This window comes from Mytilus trossulus, chromosome 13, assembly GCF_036588685.1.
Source record: "Mytilus trossulus isolate FHL-02 chromosome 13, PNRI_Mtr1.1.1.hap1, whole genome shotgun sequence".
Lineage (NCBI taxonomy): Eukaryota > Metazoa > Mollusca > Bivalvia > Mytilida > Mytilidae > Mytilus > Mytilus trossulus.
In genome coordinates this window covers 32165048-32186286 of record NC_086385.1, presented here as the reverse complement: position 1 = coordinate 32186286, position 21239 = coordinate 32165048, and the positions used below count along the sequence as shown (strand labels likewise).

Sequence of the window (21239 nt, the reverse complement as noted above, 5' to 3'; positions counted from 1 at the left end):
AAATATTACACCTTGCACGATATTATTAGGTTTAAACAGGGGATGTGGCGGAAATTGTCATTGCAAAAAAGCTAGAGCTACGGGAAGAAAACGAAGTTTCACCATAAGCTTTTGACATGTTTGGTACTTTTAAACGTATAAAACGATAAATACATATATATATCCAGAAATATAAGAACAAGGAAGTAGTATATGCTATTTTACTTCCATGCTTAGAGCGATAACCCTACAGTATGTCTTATTTTTTTCAACGCACTTCCTGGTATTAGAAGTATACCTCTGAGTCTTAAATAAATCTTTCATATGTATATCCGTTTGAAAATGTTAAAGATGTTAATGAACTTATTGACTTCAATGTTTATCGGATTGTCTTTGTAAATATGACTTTTGATTGCATTAAACGTAACATATCGAATGTACTAAAGAACAAAACATATAATATTTTCACCATCTGGTATCTCGGGAGTCTTAGTATATTCCTTTGCATTTTATTTGTTTTTAACCAGGAAATTCAGGTAATATGTTAATTCGAGTATTGACATTTGCATTTTCTTGTGTGCTTATTTCCTTCGTTACGACTGAAGTATATGTCTTTTGATCATATGGAGTATAATGCTAATGTATATATGTTTTCGTCCTTTTAACAGTATAATGGACAGCACTATATAACATTTAAAGTTACAGATTCGCGTAGAAATAGTTTTATTACATGTATGTTCCATTAGAATTCGTAAATTTTATTGGCTGACATTACTCGCGAGACACTTATTATATCTTTGTTACGTATAAAATACTTAATCTTCGACTACACGTACTTTCTGTGACAATGATGCACTGAAAAGAAAGGAAAAGCTTGATGCAAGTCTTAATTTTATTTTTATAGCATAACGTGTATTATTAGAGTTGAATGTTTCTTTTCGTGATTTCGTATGACTCTTGTGATCTTGCGCAAATTTTGATATGATTCAGGCCGGTTTCGCGCTTTATCCAAATTGCGGTACAAATGTATGGTCGTCGGGACTCACCGCTTTTGCACCTCAATAGAACCCTTAATTATTGTAAAATCTTAGAAGTATAATACTTAGACTCTCAAATATTTAAATACAAAGTCGACCTCTTTAGGAAATAAAATTAAGAGGAAAATGGACACCGCCTTTAAGGTATAGTTCTGAATAATTACAGGATAAATTTAATTATTTTGATATTATGAAATCAGTTGGAAATGATATCCATGTATAATGAGAAAGGAGAGGCTTTCATCAGGGGGTATTTCTCTCCTCTCAGATGTACATAAGGATCTCCGTTGTTTGCTAAATGCAACTAAATTTACATCTATCCAACTTTGAGGCATGAAAGTCCTATTCATTTACCTATTCTCAGGCATTTTTGCAACTATGACTTTCTTCAGTTTTTAAAATGCCTGGCCACTTTCACTAGTACCTATTGATATCTTAAAAGAAATATATCGAAATGTATATTTCTTAAAGTACACGCAGGATGTTTGCAAGTATACATTAATTTATAGTTGTGAGATTGGTCATGGTACTACATTCTGCAATTTAAAAGGAGAATTCAAATTTCATTATGTCAAGAAAAAAATAGAGACTCTTGTGATGGAGTACTTTAAATATTTTAAGTTTGTTTTTACACTCTTTTGTATCAGGTCTTTTCCTATTATATACATTTTATATATTATCCTCAACACCTAAAAAAAATGAACGCTTCTTTTTATGATATTGTTTGCAAACATTTTTTCATATTTTATGTTTTTGTAATAGTCTCAGTTTTGTGAATGTCCTCAATGTTATATAGAATCATATTCAAAACAGTGTGGTCCTGGCCATTTATTGACGATCTAAAGTATTCCCTTGACTGGGACTGATTAGGTGAACGTTTGTCTGTAAAGACCATAGCTCACTTTAACTTATTATAGAATTTAAAATGTGGGGTCACCAAAGGTCCTTAATGCCTCTAAAAATAAAAGAATTCGAAAAATTATTCAGGAATAACCTTTATGTTTTGATTTATATTATTGATATAAATCAGCACATTGTATTATTCCGGATTCGTTTTTCGAATTGCTTAATTTAGGTGTTGATAACCTTTGGTGACCCAACAGGTAAAGTGTCTTTAACAAGTACATAGTGAGCAGTGGTTGTTACCGACAAACGTTCACCTAATCTGTCCCAGTCAATGGGATAATTTAGGTCGTCAATCAATGGCCAGGACCACACTGTTTTGAATAGGATTCTAATATGTACTTTCAGTATCAAACTGCACATGAACATCCGCATGTAAACTTAAATGACTTGCAAAGAAAATTAATATTATTCACTGTGTTATAAAGAAAAAGCAATATCTAAAGGTTTTAACTACCATTCACGACACAACAGTATTCAATTGAAAATGTGTAAATCAATCTTATTTTTGTAATGCAATAAAGGACAAAATACTGCATACCTAGGACGAAATACTATGAACAATTAAATAATATGCAAAATGTAGTTCTAATAAGGAACAAATAAAAATTAAATAAAAAATCATCTGTGTATATCATATTAGTCCAAGTACTCCTAGGACACAGTTATAAATGTATCTCCCAACATGAAAAGTAATTGTATCTTGATATTTTGACGAGTTTCTATACAATCATGTGAATTAAATGACTAGTCAAATAGCTTTTGTTGTACTCACTGCAAAATACTGGTGAGACAGTGTACCATGGTAGCTCTCAAATTTTTAATGAACAAACGGATGAGTTTGATAAAAAAGAAAAAGTCATGAGACAGCAATCAAGCAACACAATACAAAAAATAAAGTCGATATTTCATTCGGAAAACTCTTTCCATGCTATTTTCACAACAAAAAAAGACCAGTGTGCCTCATTACAACTCATATATTCAGATGCTCCGATTACGCGTACGTCACGTGACTTTGCATCTTTTTTTTTTTATTATTATTGCGTTTTTAACGCCACAAGCCTGAAAATGGCGGATCACATATGCATTGAATGCTTTGCTGTCTATCATTTGTTTGAAATACAAAGCATGTTTGCATGATTCGTTCATAAGGACCTGCAAACGCTAATCGTTCTATTTTCTACTTTATGACGGGATTCTCTTATTATGTCTGGTTATTATACACACTCCAATAATTTTGAGACAGAAACCTCATTGACTGGACAGAACAAAAGAGAAGATCAGAGAAGAACAACGCGCTTTTAGACCCTGTTGAGCAAAGCGTGTTGCCCAGACATACATTGTAGGAAGTTTTATCTCCCTCAGTCCACTCATACCCCACTGATGATCATATACATTTCAAAACAAATTGTCTTCTTGTCTTGTCTAGTTGATAATTTAATTGCATAGGGACATAACTGAATTGTACGAGGGTCTGCATGCTGGATATGGCTTACAGAATAGCGATTGAGGGACATAGAGGGTCTACATTAACGCAACATTCAATTTTGTAGAGTTTTTAAATAGGGAATAATGGGATGCTAGATTATAAAGAGATGTATTATATACATGTACGCAAATAAATAAAGATTAGAGAAAATAGTGTAAATGATATAGAATAGAAGACCATACCATCCGGACTCCCTAAGGTTTGCACCTCTACAACCTAAAAATTAATAGCTTTTGTTTAAATCTTCATCATAAATAAAATGGGAAAACAATCCAGATAGGATTCGATGTAATATTTGAAACTATCACATAAGCATACTTATTCAAACTTAAAGTTAATATTTTGAAAAAAACAAAAGACTCACAGTTTGGTCTATCTTAACACCATTCGATATCATTTCAATAGCAAAGCACAATCATTTACCTCTGCAGTCGATGAAAAATTCATATTAGTAAATGATTTCGTGAGGAAACTTTCAAAAACTCCAATTCAATCACACAAAATGTTAGTTTATTATGAACAGTTAGAATAATATCCCATAACTCGAACAAAATTTTAACTACGTATCCATTTGAAGATTATTTAAAGATACAAATATGTTCATCAGTAAAATATAGAAAAAGATAATAGTAATGATAGGACCACTTAATATAGAATACATACGTCCCTTTAGCGTAAAATTTAAAGATTATGAGAAATATTATATTATATGTATTCAAATTAAATGGAGTGTTAAGAGATCTTTTAATACATACTGCATTTTACATCAATGTAAGTGTTGGATTTCACCTTATAATGAGATAAACATTACATAAAAGTTTTCGTTCAATAGAAAAGTAGGACATCGTCAAAATTATTTAGGCAAACACTTCATTGTATATGTAATTCGTATTAGAGCATTGAAAGAAAGAAAAGAAAACACATGTCACTTGTATATGATAATTCGTTTTAAAGAATGATTTCAAATATGAATTATCCCCTACTAAGATAACAACTCAACAAGACTACAAAAATGTACCATGCCACATCATTTTAAAATATAACATCTTGGTTATGAGTCTTCTTTCACTTTTTGCACATACGATTGGTGATTAAAAGACGAGGAAAAGCTAAACACTAAACCTTTTGAAAATTTACATTTTCAAATAAAATACGTATTCGATTACTGATGATACAATCTTGTATTCAGTATGTCACTATGCGTGCATTACCTTATGGATAAATTTGAAAATTGAAATAGGGAAAGTGTTAAAGAGACAACGACCTGGCCAAAGTGCAGAGAACGGACCGTGACTACCAATAGGTCTGCAACACAGCGAGATTATCCCACTCAAGGGGTGGGCATTAGTTGGGCCCTACACTAAATGTGTACTAGTTCAGTAACAAATGGAGGCATATCTAATTATAAAATATAAATAATATATTATGTGTTTTATGCTTTTAATTCAAATTCCAAATTAACAAGCTACTCACTAAAGAAAATTGACTAAAATCAAGTGTTTGCTTTTCTTTAAATGCCCTGTTGCTTTTTTTTAACAATAAACAGTCTCACCTGTCCTACTATTGCGGAGTTTGTCTTGCTTTTTTTTCAAGCCAGCATCCTGTTAATCCACTGTGTGTTTTAAGTATGCCATATTTGTCCCGATCTTTTAAGGGACGTGTCCTGTTCAAATATTTTCAAACCACCTTTTAATTGAATGTTGGGCGTGTAACCAGAATCGGTCTCAGAGGCGTATTTAGTGGATTTTCAGGGCTCCCACCCCATCCCCTTTTTGTGGAAAGAATTGATTGATTATATAGGAAATCACTTAAGCATGCCTGAAGCAGGTCGCGTCTGAAGCAATCAGTGGGCCCCCTTATGAAAATTTCTGGGTCCGCTATGAGTTCGTTCATGTCATGTCAATGCCCTTCTGTGTGTTTTTTTTATCTGTATATGATTTTAAGAAAGAAAAATAACAGTGTTATGTTTTTATCAATGGTTTTATAACTGTGAGAACAAAAATTCTCAAAATAACACAGACAAGGAAGTATAGAAGCAATACAATATCATTCTATGAAAAAAAAACCATTAATGAAGAGATCAGGAAAAACTTATTGAAATGTGATCACATTTAATAGACAACACCGCAATTCATCTTAATCAAAGAAGACAAAATAAGATAGAAAACGAACACAACAGAGTTCCGAATGTCCTTCAAAACAGAGGCGGAAGTTATTAATTAATAAATAATCCAATCTCATTCATCGAAAGAGACTAACAAAAACATGACAATTAAATTCTGACAAACATATGGATATATGTAACAACACATAGAAAACTCAAAACTGCTTTTAATATTTTGGTCCTGGGTTGAAAATCCTTTTTATTACCATTTTGCGAGTACTATTTGTTGTAGTTAGTCAGTTTTAATGTGGAGATGCATAAATACCCTGCCACGTACAGTATGTGTTTTTCTTCTTTGTGTCGATCTAATGAGTTGAGATTGTACTGTTATTCCACTGTCCTACAGAATGTACGTAATGAGGGAGCTAAGCGCAACAAAAAAAAAACAGTCTAGTTTATCCTGTCTCATTCTTTGTCTCAAGTCAGGAGCCTGTGATTGCGTTGAATTGTCCTCTGGTTGTATATTGTATTTGTTTGTCTGTTCTTGTTTTGTACATACATGTAGGTCATTAGTTTGAATTGTTTTGCATTTGTCATTTCGGGGGTCAAAAAGTGGTACAATGTACCTAACACTACAGGGAGATAACTCTGTAAAATAAGCTGAACGTTTTAATAAGGTTGCGTTGTTAAGAAAATGTTTAAGGTGGTACCTACCACTTTCACTAAAATCAATTTGGCTCGTTCAATTTTCAGAGAATTTTGACAAAGTATTTACTTTGCCCTTTGACAAAAATATGAAAATTTCAAAAAATCATAATAAATGTATATACAAAACATCTAGGTACATGTAATAATTTGCATTTATGTGCAGTAGCATACTAACCTAGTTAACAATTGAATGCCTGTAAGACCTTTTGATTTTATCTGGGTTTTTTTTTTTAATTAAATGTCATAAGTATAAGACTTAAATTCAATATTCAAATTCTTTAGTTTTATCAGTTCTTTAATCTTCACTCGCTGTATATTGAAGGACTTAGAGGGCTAAAATCCACTTCATTTGAACTCTGGTGGCTAGTTATCTCATTGACAGTTATACCAAATCTCTTTATTTTGACTATATAAGAAAGAAGATGTGGTATGATTGCCAATGAGACAACTATCCACAAAAGACCAAAATGACCCAGACATTAACAACTATAGTTCAACAGCTCATGATGGTCGAAAACAATGTTCAGGTTGGGAACTTATCAACTAACTTTAAATAATAATACAAATACTGAAAGATAACTAATAAATTTGTATCAAAATTTATAAAGAAGCCCACATGTCTAAAGTTAAAAACTCCGTAATGGCTAAGTAGTGGGTGATCGAGGGGAAAGGGGAGGATCCAGGGTTTAAACCCCTCTTTGTTTGACTAATGATTTTATATGGAGACATATGGTTGTATCTCCCGTTTTATAGAACGTGGTTAGTTAATTACTCACAAGAATCTTTACATTCATATGTATAAATTGTCAAGTATAGAGCTGGCTAGACATGAAGTAAATATATCCTACCGTAGTCTAAGATCGTTCATCTTGTCAGTTCGTTAGGTATTTGTGTTTGAACTTAACACACGGGGAAACTCCGCATTGATGTCACTATGGTACTTCTGGCGTAGAAAAACAGTGCAAAATACGTTTTTTCTGCACTTTTGAATAAAAAAACATTTCTAAAGGTAAGTTTTCATTGTTGTTCTCAATTATTGCCAAAAAATGCCAATTTTCTAATGCCCGTTTCAATCCCAACTTCCGAATATTTAAAAACATTCTAGAACTTCACAAAATCCCATTTCCGGCCTCCATTGCTTTGTGTACATTCCATTCAGCGTCATCAATCTTGTGGCAGGCAATATAGGTCAAGCAAATCGTATTTTTAGGAATTTAAAAATGACATGCTCCTTACCTCTTTCTCGATTTTCCCGCGAAAAAAGCCCAACCAAAATGAAAGGAAAACTATATGAAAAAACGATGTCCATGCCATAATTTTAAACAGGCATATAGAGTTGGTTAATAAGAAACAATTTACATTTATTTTTCATAGAATTTTCTTTTTATTCATTATAAAAAGATCGATATTCTGACCATCATGACTGTAGGTAAATATTTATACAAAATTCCCTTGATGTCAAAAGGGATGGCAAAAAAAGAGTTTTCCTGTTGAATAAAACCCAGAACTATTGCAAACTATTTTGAAGCAACATCCCAGAAAGAAATATCGTAATTGCCGTAGACTGAAAAATCCCCTAATTGACAGTAGAGCAATTTGATTGGATATAACGAATTGACATCACGTGATTTTGACGCCATTGAAATTTTAATGTAAACAAACAAGGTCAGAAGGTTCCGTATGGGACATCATCGTACATTTAGTTACTGACAAACAATTACGAGTTATCAAGCTTGCCAATACATGGTTATAAAAACTTAAAGCTAAGTCTACAGAAAAAATAAGAAAAAAATAGCCTTAGTATAACGACTTATCATTACACCTGGATATATGCGCCAAATATTTCCAGACATAGATAATACCTGTTGACAATTCAACTAAGCAGGCGCGGATCCAGCAATATTTAAAAGGGGGATATATCACATGCAAGTCATAAACAGTCTAGACAATAGACTTTGACCAACACGGACACACCCAAACCCTAGAGGTGCTCCGATAGGATAATCAAGATACATTGCGAGAATAAGACATATCAGTGAATAAATCTTGGTCGAGGAATAATATAAATAGCAAGCCAATTCAATAACTTTGAATCCTCTTTTCATTGTTAAAAACTAATCCTGATTTTTATTTTGTAACGATCAACAAAAATGTTGATTTTTTATGGAAAGAAATCACTTTTATTTGTCTTTTTGTATTATTCTTCCAAGGTTATTATTGCGCTGTCTGTTATTAATATCATGAGTGTTGTGTTGGTGGTCTTTCATTTGTCTTTTTATCTTATCTTTCCGAGGCTCTTGTTTCTGTCTGTTTTTACAAATGTATACGTGTTTGTGGGCTTTTGTTTTATTCTTTTTTTCTTTTCTCTCTCAGTTTTGTGTTGCTCAGTCTGTAACTAACTGTGTTGTTTCGTAGATTTTTGTCTTTTCTTCCTCAAGCTTATGTTCGATTTGCAATTTCTAGTGAAAGGAAAATATCTATAATTGTAGGATTTATTTCTTCATTATTTTGTATCAATAATATATTTGTTCGTAATTAAATGCTTATCTAAGCAAAATATATCCGTTGCTTCGAGCAGTGAACCTCACATACTCTAAATAATGACAACGCACCTTAAGGGGGTAGACCTTGGTCCAGGGAGATAACTCTTACATTCAGTGTTGCGTTTGTAATAGTCAAGTTTTATTAATGTGTTTTAAGCATTTACCTGAAACAGATTTAAAATAATCTATGTATCCTAGAAGCTTAGAACGTATTTATTAAAATGGCTGATACAAGCGTACTGATGATTTTAAGAGTTATTTCCCTTAAAGTAGGTCTATCACCTTAAATGGAACCAAATTGACTCAGACATGAAAAAGGATTTGTGAAAATTTAACCAATTACAAACTGTCATTTATAAACTTTATCATTCAGCACCAGCTTCTGAAAAACGGATACATGATGATCTAGATTGGGGTATAAAGAATATAGGAATCTGGCAAAAAGTGCAGAATAAATGGTTAGAAATTATGCATTATGCCTCGTTCACACGGACATTTAATTCGAATTGAATTCGAATCGAATGCGAATCAAATTCGCTAATCGCGTTCACACGCTCTTCTTTTTCAATTCGAATTGATTCGAATTGGCTAATTCGAATTATCCAGTTCGCATTAGAAATACGCTTTTGTTAATGCGAATTAAATGTTAACGTCCTTTGGACAGTAAGCGAAGTTAGCGCGCATTGTAATTCGAATTATAATATGACGTCCTTGTTACGCTTTGTTAACAAAGCTGTGTTCTAATGAGCACAAAAAATATGTTTGACACATGCGCACGGACTTTTTATATTAACGTTATTTCCATCGTTATCCTTTTAAATATTTACATTTAAGCAGCAAGCATAAACTTTTATTATATATTTTTACCAAACAACATATATTTACCCTGGTCGTAGTTTTTAAACTTATCAAATATGAAATGTAATAAACAGACTCCTCGGGGAGGAAACGGGAAAGCCAAACAGTCTTACGGTTTTTTCGTACGCTTCGATCTATAAATATATATTGTATTTGTCATATTAGAATCGAAATAATTCCTTCATGTTATGCTCTATGCTCATTTGTACATGGGTAGGCATTATATTTGACCACATTTTACACCTCGCTAACGCTCAGTGTAAAATATCGACAAATATAATGCCTACCCATGTTAAAATGAGCATAGAGCATGACATGAAGGAATAATTTCTTAATTATAATTGACGTTCAGACGTAAAAAGTTTCGAATGCGAATTAAACTAATTCGAATTAGTTAATCCGACTCGAATTCGAATTACGTGTGAACTCAGCATTAAGAAAAGAGAATGATGGAAAAAAAGCGATGAGTATCTGACTAAAAATATAAAGAATAGAATAATAATGTACAAAAAGCGCATGATAGATGGCATAAGATATAGAAGATAAAGAATGGTGGACCAAAAAGCGCAGAATATGTGGCTAAAATATCAAGAGAATAGAGAATAATAGACAAAGAGCGAAAAAATGTCGCTTAAATATTAAGAATAGAGATTAATGGGCAAAAAGAGCAAAATATGTGGCTAAAAATATAAAGAATAGAGAATGATTGATAAAAAGCGAGGAATATTTGGCTAAAGATATATAGTAAGCATAAAGACGAATGGACAAAAATAGCAGAACATATGGCTTAAAGATCACAAGAAACGATTTTTAATTTTTGTTTTTATTTATTAGATATAAACTTCTTATTTGTTTTGTTCGAAAAAAATAAGAATGATTGTCAAAATCCGTATATATATCCATAAAACCCCCTTCCAAAGTTCTGTCAGTATCGGTTGTGTTCATGACTTACTTCCCTTGAATTGAATCTTTTGTCTACGTCATACGTGCCATAGCTTTGTTTACAGCTGATCACCATGCTTATTATACAACATATATAAAAAAATTATTAAGAATGTCTAGTTCCGGAGCAAGTGATGTTGACGAGTTACCAGAATTAGAAATTAAAGGTTATAAAGAATAAAGAATGATGGACAAAAAGCGCAGAATATTTGACTAAAAATAAACAAAAAAGAAAATGAGGGAAAAAAGAAAAAAAATATTTGGCAAAACACGAAAAGTATAGAGAATGATAGACAAAAAACGCTGAATATGTGGCTAAAAATATAAAATAGAGCATCATGGATAAAAAGCGAAAAATATTTGGCAAAAAATATAAGAAAAAGAGAATATTGGATAAAAAGTGCAGAATATGTGGCTAAAATTATAAAGAATAGAGAAAATCGGCAAAAAGCGCAGATTACAGTGTATGTGGTTTTTAAAGATATATTTACAAAAAAAGAGGAATAATGGGCAAAAAGTGCAGAGTAAATGACTAAAGAAAAATAAAGAAGAGAAAATAAGACAAAATTAATAAAGAAAGAGAAAAGTACTAAAAGTACTAAAGAATACAGAATTGATCGAAGGATCACCCATCCAGACCATCATTTATTTTCTTGACAAATCACATAATAAATGAAAGTGAAATCAGCCTTAAGGGTTTCCTCATTATGATAGAATTGAAAATATGTGAGAAGAATTAAGTAAGATAAAGTCAATCGCATTTTTCAAAGAAGCTTTCCGAATGAAATGTATACGGTTTCCGAATGTATGTTTTACGAGTGAGATAGATGCGTTATTTACAAATCAAAGACCAATAAATATACATAAAAAGATAAGAAGATTTGATAGAATTGCTTATTAGACAACTTTCCACTTGAGACTAAATGGCATAAATGGAAATACATTACATTTACTATGGGTCACCGTACGGCCTTTAAAAAGTGGTGTCATGTTTCATTTTTTTCAATTTCTAATTGCCTCCAATTTGTGCCTTCATTTCAAAAGATAAGTTGTGTTCTTGGCAATTGGCATTTGCTATTTTTAAACAACGTTCAATAGTTTATATCAATTTGACTACTATTAGTTCTACATAGTTTAAGTATGCAGCCTGCGATCATTATTTACTTGGAAAAGATTGGCATTATAAGTACTTTTTCTGAGTATAAATCTAATAAGGAGTATTCGATTATGTCCTTGTGCGATAGAAACATGAATGCTACATGCTCTCAGGAGAGTGTTTTTCATCTTTTATTTTTAATTACTTTCAAAGGGAAATAAAAGGATTAACTGGTCAGTTCGGCAATATTGGTTATTATTTGATTTATTTATTGATTATTTATTTATCAATTTATTTTAGAATCGCAAATAATATTCTAGTTGACCATTTTCTACATACATATACAAATAACCTTTTTATTTTATATATGAAACACGCATTGATCATATAAAATATAATGTTATTGTTGATCACAATTTAACGAGTTCTACCAAAAGTTTATTCCGCCATCCCTTGTCCTTAGATTATATTTGATTTTTTTGGTGTTTTAACGCTTCTTTAAAGCACCGCTTTTGGCTTATTCCATTGCAACTAGTTTTTATTGGTGAGGGAAATGGAACGTCCGGAGAAAACTACCGACCTTCGATAGTAAAACTGGCAGTCCTAGTCAATTTAGATTCATAGAAAGCCATGGTGTAGTAGTTAGTGCATCGGACAACTATCACAAAGGTTCCTGATTCGATTCCCCTTCGATTCCCCTTCGGGATGAAAATTTCAGGAACTTAATTTTAGGAAATTCTTGAGGAAGCGATGACAGTCTGTCGGAAGGGGACGATAAATGGTTGACCCGTGTTAAGAGAGAGCCATATCTCTTGCACGTTATAGACACTCTTGTAGATTTCGAAAAAGAGTAGACTAATGCCGCTACAAGAACTGATAACTTCATATTTTACACGTATAGTGATCTTTTTCAATGAACTACTTAGATAAATAATCGATCAATAGATTACTGAAGTCCCTAGTCCATATCGAGAGAAGCAAGAAACGGCCCAATCTAGGCATATCCAAACATGCAGTTGCAAAATATTATTTCTAACCTAAGCCGTATTTGGCACAACTTTTTGGAATTTTGGATCCTTAATGCTTTTCAACTTTGAACTTGTTTGGCTATATAAATATTTTGATATGACCGTCACTGATGAGTCTTGTGTAGACGAAACGCGCGTCTGGCGTACTAAATTATAATCCTGGTACCTTTGATAACTATTATGTAATTTAATTCTTAAGGTATATCATGTTCTGTTGCAGAATTGTAATATGGACAAATTTCCAAACATAAAGTGTTTCCATCACGAGGATAAAACAATGACGTGTTATTGTCCGGACTGTGTAGAAGCTTTGTGTTCCGAATGTTCATATTACCATACGCTTAACTAAAACATAGACCTGTTCCAAATGTGTTTTTAAAGTTCATGCCAGCTTTTTGTTTTCGAAAATTATCCGATGTTTAAAACTCAGTGAACATTCAGAATTCCACACATCAAATCATGGGAACCTTTGTTGTAAACTATATGAAAACGAGGTCCACGGGCACTGCAGTAAAATAAATTCAGATGGAAATGTCAGGAATATTAATTTGAAAGGGCGAATAATTTTCAAAGTGAATGCTGGAGATAAAACGGGAAGCGATATATCAGCAATCGGTCAAACGGTTTTTGTAGATAATTAATACGGCTGTTTGGTAATCCATGAAAAAGATGGCTCGTTAATTAGAACAATTGATTTGCTAAGTAAACCGTACGATGTCGCTTATATGAAAGAGAACTAAATAACACGATAGTGAAATAATAATTATAAATTTAGAAACTGACCTAACAGGACGTTGGATTGATCTCGGATGGAAATGTAATGGTATTAGTCATATAAACGGCATGTTAGTCGTGACATTGGAAGACGGCAAAGGCATACGAATATTAGACGTAGACGGCAATGCTATTAGATCAATTGACAATCATACCCAAGGTGTTACGAATGCATTTCTCAACGGCGACAAGTTGTTTTTAACCATTCTACCTGATGACAAATAGGTATACTGTTCGGATGCTAATGGGTATGTTTCTTGAACATTTAAAAACAAACGCTTCAAAGGGCCACGACAAATAAGAGTTGTTTTTTTTTTGTTGTATACGAGACTTCGATTACCGTTGCAGTTATTTCCCCTGATGGTAAGAACAGTAAAGTTCTTCTTTGTGAACATGACGGACTACATTTGCCCAAAGCTATTTCATATTTGAATATCAGTTGTTGATATGTAATTCAACATAATGTACGGCACTACGTTATGATGTAGATGTTAAGGAAGACCTTTTGCGTTATAACACAACTGGACTATTCATGTTTTTATCAGTATTGTTTACCGTACTATTCTTAGTTCTTTGCTTTGTAATTTGGAAATGAATTAGAATCAGAATACGTCATTGTGTTACGATTTTTCAAATACCAAAAAAATACTTTTAAAAATATGTTCTGAAACTCAGCACCCCTGCGCTGTGAGTTACGCAAACCGCGATAACCAACCTGTATGTGTGTATCCTTTGTAGCTCGTTTTGACGGTTAGCTGTATTGAAATAAGTTTCTTTTGTTCCCTATTGGTTGATGTTTGCCTGATCGAATTCAGAATAACATATATCACGTCCAAGCAACTGCCAATTGTGGGAAACAAAAACGGGTTAAGTTATTGTTAGAACGCTTAGTAAAGTTCTTTTCATCTTCAAAAAGGATCAGACATTTCAATGGTATGTTTACACATAGGGTTAAAAAGAGGCGAATGTTATGAAAGGGAAAATCAACCGCATAAGTAGAAAACAACCTGACACACCACCATGGCAAAAACATGGAATATGCACAAAGACAAACAACGGTCTTCAAACACACAACATCGAAAGTAAACTGACCAACATGAACCCCACCGAAACACCGCGGGTGATCTCTTGTACTCTGAAAGGGTAACCAGGTTCTGCTCCAAATGCAAAACCAGTCATGTTACTCATTAACAATACGCCGATTAGTTATAATATATGCTAGAACATATATACCAAATATTCAGGTCCTTTGAAAATAATGATGCATAATACAGAAAGTTTACTTCGGTAAAATCAAATTCAAGTCTCTCGTAATTTTCAAGACATCTATAGTACATTTATAGAATTCAGAAGAACAATCTATTTACCTAGTAGAGGTATTTTTCTTTCTTTCTAAATTTGCCATAGAGACAACTCTCAACCAGATATGAAAATTTAATCATACATACTTTCAAGTTCAATTAAAGAAAGGCGATCAACCAAGTAACCAAACTTTGATTTATTAAGTTAATTGAGCAATCCAGTTAGCGAATTAATTGCATGTGCATTATTTGTTATTAAGCCTTTCGGTATTGATATAATTACTGTAGACTAAATATAAATAGATTTGAAAGGTTTGTTTTTTATGTGTGTATATATACATTATACATATTAAGACGATGTAATATGATTGCCAAACCAATAATCTTCTATCAGCAGGGGCGGATCCAGCCTTTTTTAAAAGGGGAGGTCCTTATTCAAAACAAAAGGGGGGGAGGTTCTAATGACATGTCCCCTTTCAAATGAATTAATCGTCTACAAAAAAGGGGGTTCCAACCTTCGGAACCCCACTCTGATTCCGCGCCTGACCAGGTACGAAATAACATAGAACGACAGCTAGTATAGGTCACCATACAGCTTTCAATAATAAGTAAAACCAATACAATGTAGTCAGCGGTTTTGTTGGTAAATGATTTTTCTTAAGTTTTCTAAACTTTAGATCAAAGAAAATGTGTTAATCAAGTTTAGTTTTGGAAAGCTTGAATGGTAAGATTCACGTAACACAGCTACCTGACGTTATTTTGTTAATCTAGCTAGACTAAAGATAAAAGGGCAGTGAACAAGTATATACTTTTTACCATTTTATTATTATTTTTTTTACTTTAAATTACTTTCCGAGTCCACCTCCATGACCGTGTAAATGTTCGTTTGCAACAACTATCTGCAAAAGAAAGAAACAAATGAATAAACACCTTAACAATACGCCATTTCCACATCCCCCCTTTCCCAATGTAGTGGAAATGTTCTTTGTAAAAAAAAACGTTTACAGACATTATAAATACTTGACTTCTGCCATTAATTGTGCACACCCACGATGCAGACCTGGTTTGATTAACGCTGACGGATCATCCGACTGGCCGCTACCATGCTGATGAATTACATGTAGTTATCCTACAATGAGCTCTGGTAGCTTTGTGTCCTTCCATGCGTTGAACTTTACAAATGATAGTATATCTTTTTGAGCAATATTTTCTTTTAATTTTTCTCGTCCCGAACATGCATGTTCAGTAGTTGTCGTTTCTTTATGTGGTTCATAAGTGTTTCGCGTTTTCGTTTTATATATAGATTAGACCCTTGGTTTTCGCGTTTTATTGTTTTTCTCTGTTGGTGCCCTTTACAGTTTGCTGTTCGGCGTGAGTCTAGGCTCCGTGTTAAAGACCATACCTTGACCTATAATGGTTTACTTTGATCAATTGTGACTTGGATGGAGAGTTATATCATTAACAATCAAACCACATCTTCCTATAACTAAGAAATATTTGCCACTTTTAGTTAAGCAACCAACAATCAATCACCATTTTTTTTTAAATCAGATATCAAACTACAAGTTACTTCTCTTTGATTGAAAAGAAAAGTATTTGATTAAAGATCGATTTCATTTAGCTAAGGGACGACATCAAAAGTTCAATGTAGGATAAAAAACTTAATTCACATAGTTTTGTCATTAACCCTACAACCCCTCTCTTAACTTAATTTGGGAAAAATTGATTGACCAATAGCAATATACATGTAATATGTAAAATCGATTTTTGATTAACAAAACTTGCAGCAATGTTGACCCCCTCCCCCCCTCCCCCACCGAAAACTATTTGATTGAAGTCTGTTATCCTACATCGATCTTTTGATGTCGTCCCTAAGCTTTATGACATTCAAAATAAAAAATTGACCAGACTTCTCCAGTATAACGGTTTTCAGTAGCTGAACGTGACCAAAGTGTACATTTGTTATATTGTATTAAGGACAAACACATCACAAAAAAATCATGCTTTAAATCTAGATTTGACTTTTATTTGCATTACCCCTTAGGTCCTATAATAGATCTTCGCGTGTTTCTGTACTTACACATCTTTTGCTTTTAGAGTATGCCGTTGTGCGTTCCTGATGCAAGAAACGAGACTCTTTTTGTGCACAAATGGAAGAATTGATTCGTTTAGTTTCGTATAATAGCTGGTTGTTTTCTGTCAGGCAATACACTAGCTATCAGGTCACATGTTTCCATTTGAAAACTTTCCCCTTGGCTATAAATGGATCGGCTAGGGGAGATAATCTGACGTCGAAATGTAAACGTGTTGTCCGTTACCATTGTAGAATGATCGGATGGCATTTTAGTTTGGTCAGCACAAAAAGGAAATATATCACAAATTACTTTTACTGCTTTGAATCGTCTAAAATATAAAAAAAAATGAGAGACAATTATAATTAGTAATCAAAAGTACCAGGATTATAATTTTATACGCCAGACGCGCGTTTCGTCTACATAAGACTCATCAGTGACGCTCAGATCAAAATAGTTAAAAAGCCAAATAAATACAAAGTTGAAGAGCATTGAGGATCCAAAATTCCAAAAAGTTGTGCCAAATACGGCTAAGGTAATCCACTCCTGGGGTAAGAAAATCCTTAGTTTTTCGAAAAATTCAAAGTTTTGTAAACAGAAAATTTATAAAAATGACCATGTAATTGATATTCATGTCAACACCAAAGTGCTGACTACTGGGCTGGTGATACCCTTGGGGACGAAACGTCCACCAGCAGTGGCATCGATCCAGTGGTGTAAATATTAATCAAAAGTACCAGGATTATAATTGCATACGCTATAAGCTTGTATTATAACTTGATACAGTGAAACCTGTTTAAACCGATCCTCCTCGAGACTTAAGATTTTGGTCTGTTTTTGGCCGATGTTCGGTTTTATCAGGTTCACAACGCATATAGTTTGATATGAGGGTGCTTAATAATATGTTTGGTCTATACAGATTTTCGGTTTATGTAGGATTCCGTTTAGCGCAAGGTTTCACTATAGTTAGCACATCAATTAAGTGATTTGCCTATGAATCAAATTTAAATAATTTGAAATGACATTGAGGTTCAATTTTTAAACATAATAACACAAATAGCGAGCTCCACAGGATTTCCAATCGGAAATTTCGTTACAAAATGGCAAAATCAATTGATAAAACAAATCGAACAAATGACAAACAACTGTCATATTCCTGACTTGGTACATGCATTCTTTATGTATCAAAAGAGAACATATGGATGATTGGTCATCAATAACGTTATTGTATTATTTCACATGTAAACATATGAGATAAATGATTTGTTAGTACTAAATGAAGTAAGTTCTTTTATTCATGAAACTTGTTTCGCAAGAACATTGATAAGATTAAATTCCATTTATAGTACTGTGGATTCATTTATTTTCGTGGGTATCAATTTTCGTGGATGGTTGAAAACTTGCATATTCGTGGATATTTGATTTCGTGGTTTTGACCTTCCCTGTATACAAAGCCTATTAAAAATATGTATTTCTTTGAACATTTGATTTCGTGGTTCACTTGTACCCACGAAACCCAAGAAAATTGGTATCCAACGAATAATAATAAATCCACAGTAGTCAAATATGAATTCAAAAAAGCACAATTTTCATTTTTGCATCAAGTGTTATGATTGTGTTTTCCCAATAATGTACTATAAATACATATTACTTGTTGATAAAGTCTGTAATGAAATTCTGCAAGATTGAATTATCTTACCGTATACATTTTTTTTAATTGATAAAACAACTTTAATGTATGTGATAGCAATTTAACTAGCCCGATAATATGCAGTTATTAGGTTTACCGAAAATTAAACAATAGGTTTTATTATTGTTTTTTGCTGACCCTACATGTATAATTTTGTTTTACATATCTCGTAATTTATTTGTTTATTTATTCATTTTGTTTTACGTCACTTTTAAGCATCACCGCTTTTGAATATTTCGTAGCATTCATGCATGTAGTTTTATTGGTAGAGAAAGCTTAAGTGACCGGAGAAGAACAATGACCTTTAATAGGAAAACTGATGATCTTAGTCAATTAAGATTTGAGTCAAGTGCACCTGCTTGAGCGGGGTTCGAACCTGCAACCTCAGTTTTGACTGGCTAGTGACTACTGTAGTAACTACTTCGACCTCTCGAACAGCGGGACCCTTCATTAGTTGTGTCATGTTTAATTTACCATGCTTGTCAATTAGATTATTGAATAGTATTTTCCGTTTGTGACATAGATTTTTACTTGTCACACTGAATGCAAAACTAACATTGAAATAGCTTTACATTGATTCGAATTTCCATTATTCATTATATAAAAATAGGTAGAAATGAGAGCATCGCCATGCAGATTTGTCTTGCATCGTGCAAAAGGAAAAAAAATCAATACAACGTTTAATTATTACCTTCTTACTGCAATAGATAAAAAAAAAATGAAAAATGAAAGTAATTCACCCGTCAATTTTGAACATGGACTATATACACTCATCACAGATACCAGGAGTGAATTATTGGTGGAGGAAGACGGAGAAAAAACGCACTAACATTGTGCCATACGTAAAGGTCCATGTTTTCATATTGCAAAGAAACGTTGAGACAGACATTCTGCACTCAATGACTATACATTGTGACACACGTTTGTTTATTTTTGTCATGCATGTTATAACACCATCGGTATGTATACAAACATAACGATGAGGTATGATTGCCAATGAGACAAATCTATCCCAGAGACCAACGTGACACAGAAGTTAAAAATTGAAGGACGCCGTATGTTTTGCAAAAGCTGAATCTTTACCTCATAGTACTGTATTGTGCTGTTCTCTTGTAAATAGTTTTCCGTGAAGAGAACAGATACGTTTGTTTACTGAATTTGACGCTACAAAAATGTTACAGTCACCATCACAAATTGATTGACATGTACGTTGGGTATGTATCTCAACTCAATAGTGACATGTTCCGTTATGGATGACCTTCAGATATGTGTCTCTTCGTAATCCATTTACGAGATTTAAATATTTATAACTTTTTCAGTCAGTAACTGCTAGTACTGAATAGTCTTTTGTTGGCTTATCTATCATTGTCTTTTTAGTTTCTTCTGTTACCTTTTCTGACATCGGACTCGGACTTCTTTTAAACTAAGTTTCACTGTGCGTATGGTTGTGTGTTTGGTTTTTTCACATTGACTAGAGGTATAGGAGAGGGTTAAGATTTCAACAAACATATTTAACCCCATCGCATTTTTGCGCCTGTCCCAAGTCAGGAGCCTCTGGTCCATATTTGTCATGTATGATTTTAAATTTTAGTTTCTTTTATATATTTTGCAGTTTAGTATAACGATCATAATAACTGAACTAGTATACATTTCTGCTAAGGGCCAGCTAAAGCACGCCTTCGATTGTTATCTTCTCTTTGGTAGGGTGGTTGTGTCTTTGACAAGTTTCACATTTTCATTCTCAGTTTCAATTCGCATTAGAAATTGACATTAATAAACTAATTATAGAAAATACACATACCTAAGTTGTCGGCAAATTCTTGTGCTAAATACTCCATAAATAACTGGATTTATTGCACTATTAAGTGGTGCAAGACTCTGAACAAATACTGTTATCATCATATTTGTGTGGTTTGAATTGATATGTCCATACACTTGGAGTAAATTCCACAAAAAGTACGGACTCCAGCACATAATAAAAACTAAAAAAATATACATATAGTTATAAGAGTATTGCTGTATTTAAAATAAAGGTCGACAGGTAAGATACATTTTTAAAAGACTATCACTTTATGTTCAATCAATAGACAACTTTCGAGTTGGATACATTTTCCGTCAAAACTTTTATTTTAGTGGTCATCATATGTGCTTTTAGTAGCGTCGTCACTTCCGTTTCAAAATTGAATTGGGTAAACTATGAAGCTATATTTTATTAACTATTCGGCAAATTGAATTCTTTTAATTGTCTGTCAGCTCTACTGTCATTAGAAAATTGTTATTAATTACCTACAGAACAAATTTTATTTCTAGTTCATCTTTCACAACCATGACAACGACGATCACTAAGACGCTTGATGAACTTTAAAAGTGCAGAGATACAGGCGATCCACTCTATCTGATAAATGACATCATAAAGGCGTGCATAATTGACGAGTTTTTTTCAGTGACGGACAAACTCAAAAGTGGTCTATTCATATCCTTGATAAATGAGGACCTTCTATTACGTTTCTTAAAAGGTTACTACCGTCTTTTAAAAATAAACTTTTGGCATTGTTTGTAAACCTTTTTCAATTGGCTTTTTAAAACTTTTAATCAAAATAAATGTACTTGATTTCACTTCACATAACATATACATTTTGTGTCCCAATTGTGTTCAACGCAATAAGGTAAGTTAAGCAAAACATGTCAACAGTATGTAATTTCTTCTCATCTACG

At 32.9% G+C, this 21239-nt stretch overlaps 2 protein-coding genes across 2 annotated transcripts in view; both read right to left on the bottom strand.

The window, feature by feature from the left end:
• The window catches only part of LOC134694808 (cardioacceleratory peptide receptor-like), a 139684-nt gene extending 135713 nt beyond the window's left edge, over positions 1 to 3971 (bottom strand). The window contains exon 1 of the mRNA XM_063555870.1: positions 3773 to 3971. The gene's annotated coding sequence lies outside the window, so the exon portion shown is untranslated. The remainder of the gene's footprint in view (positions 1 to 3772) is intronic.
• Positions 3972 to 15573: 11602 nt separating this feature from the next.
• The window catches only part of LOC134694809 (cardioacceleratory peptide receptor-like), a 148291-nt gene continuing 142625 nt past the window's right edge, over positions 15574 to 21239 (bottom strand). The window contains exons 10-12 of the mRNA XM_063555874.1: positions 20326 to 20506; positions 16843 to 17165; positions 15574 to 15661 (exon numbers count right to left, since the gene is read on the bottom strand). Coding sequence (XP_063411944.1) covers positions 16931 to 17165; positions 20326 to 20506 — 416 coding nt within the window. The 3' untranslated portion in view covers positions 15574 to 15661; positions 16843 to 16930. The remainder of the gene's footprint in view (positions 15662 to 16842; positions 17166 to 20325; positions 20507 to 21239) is intronic.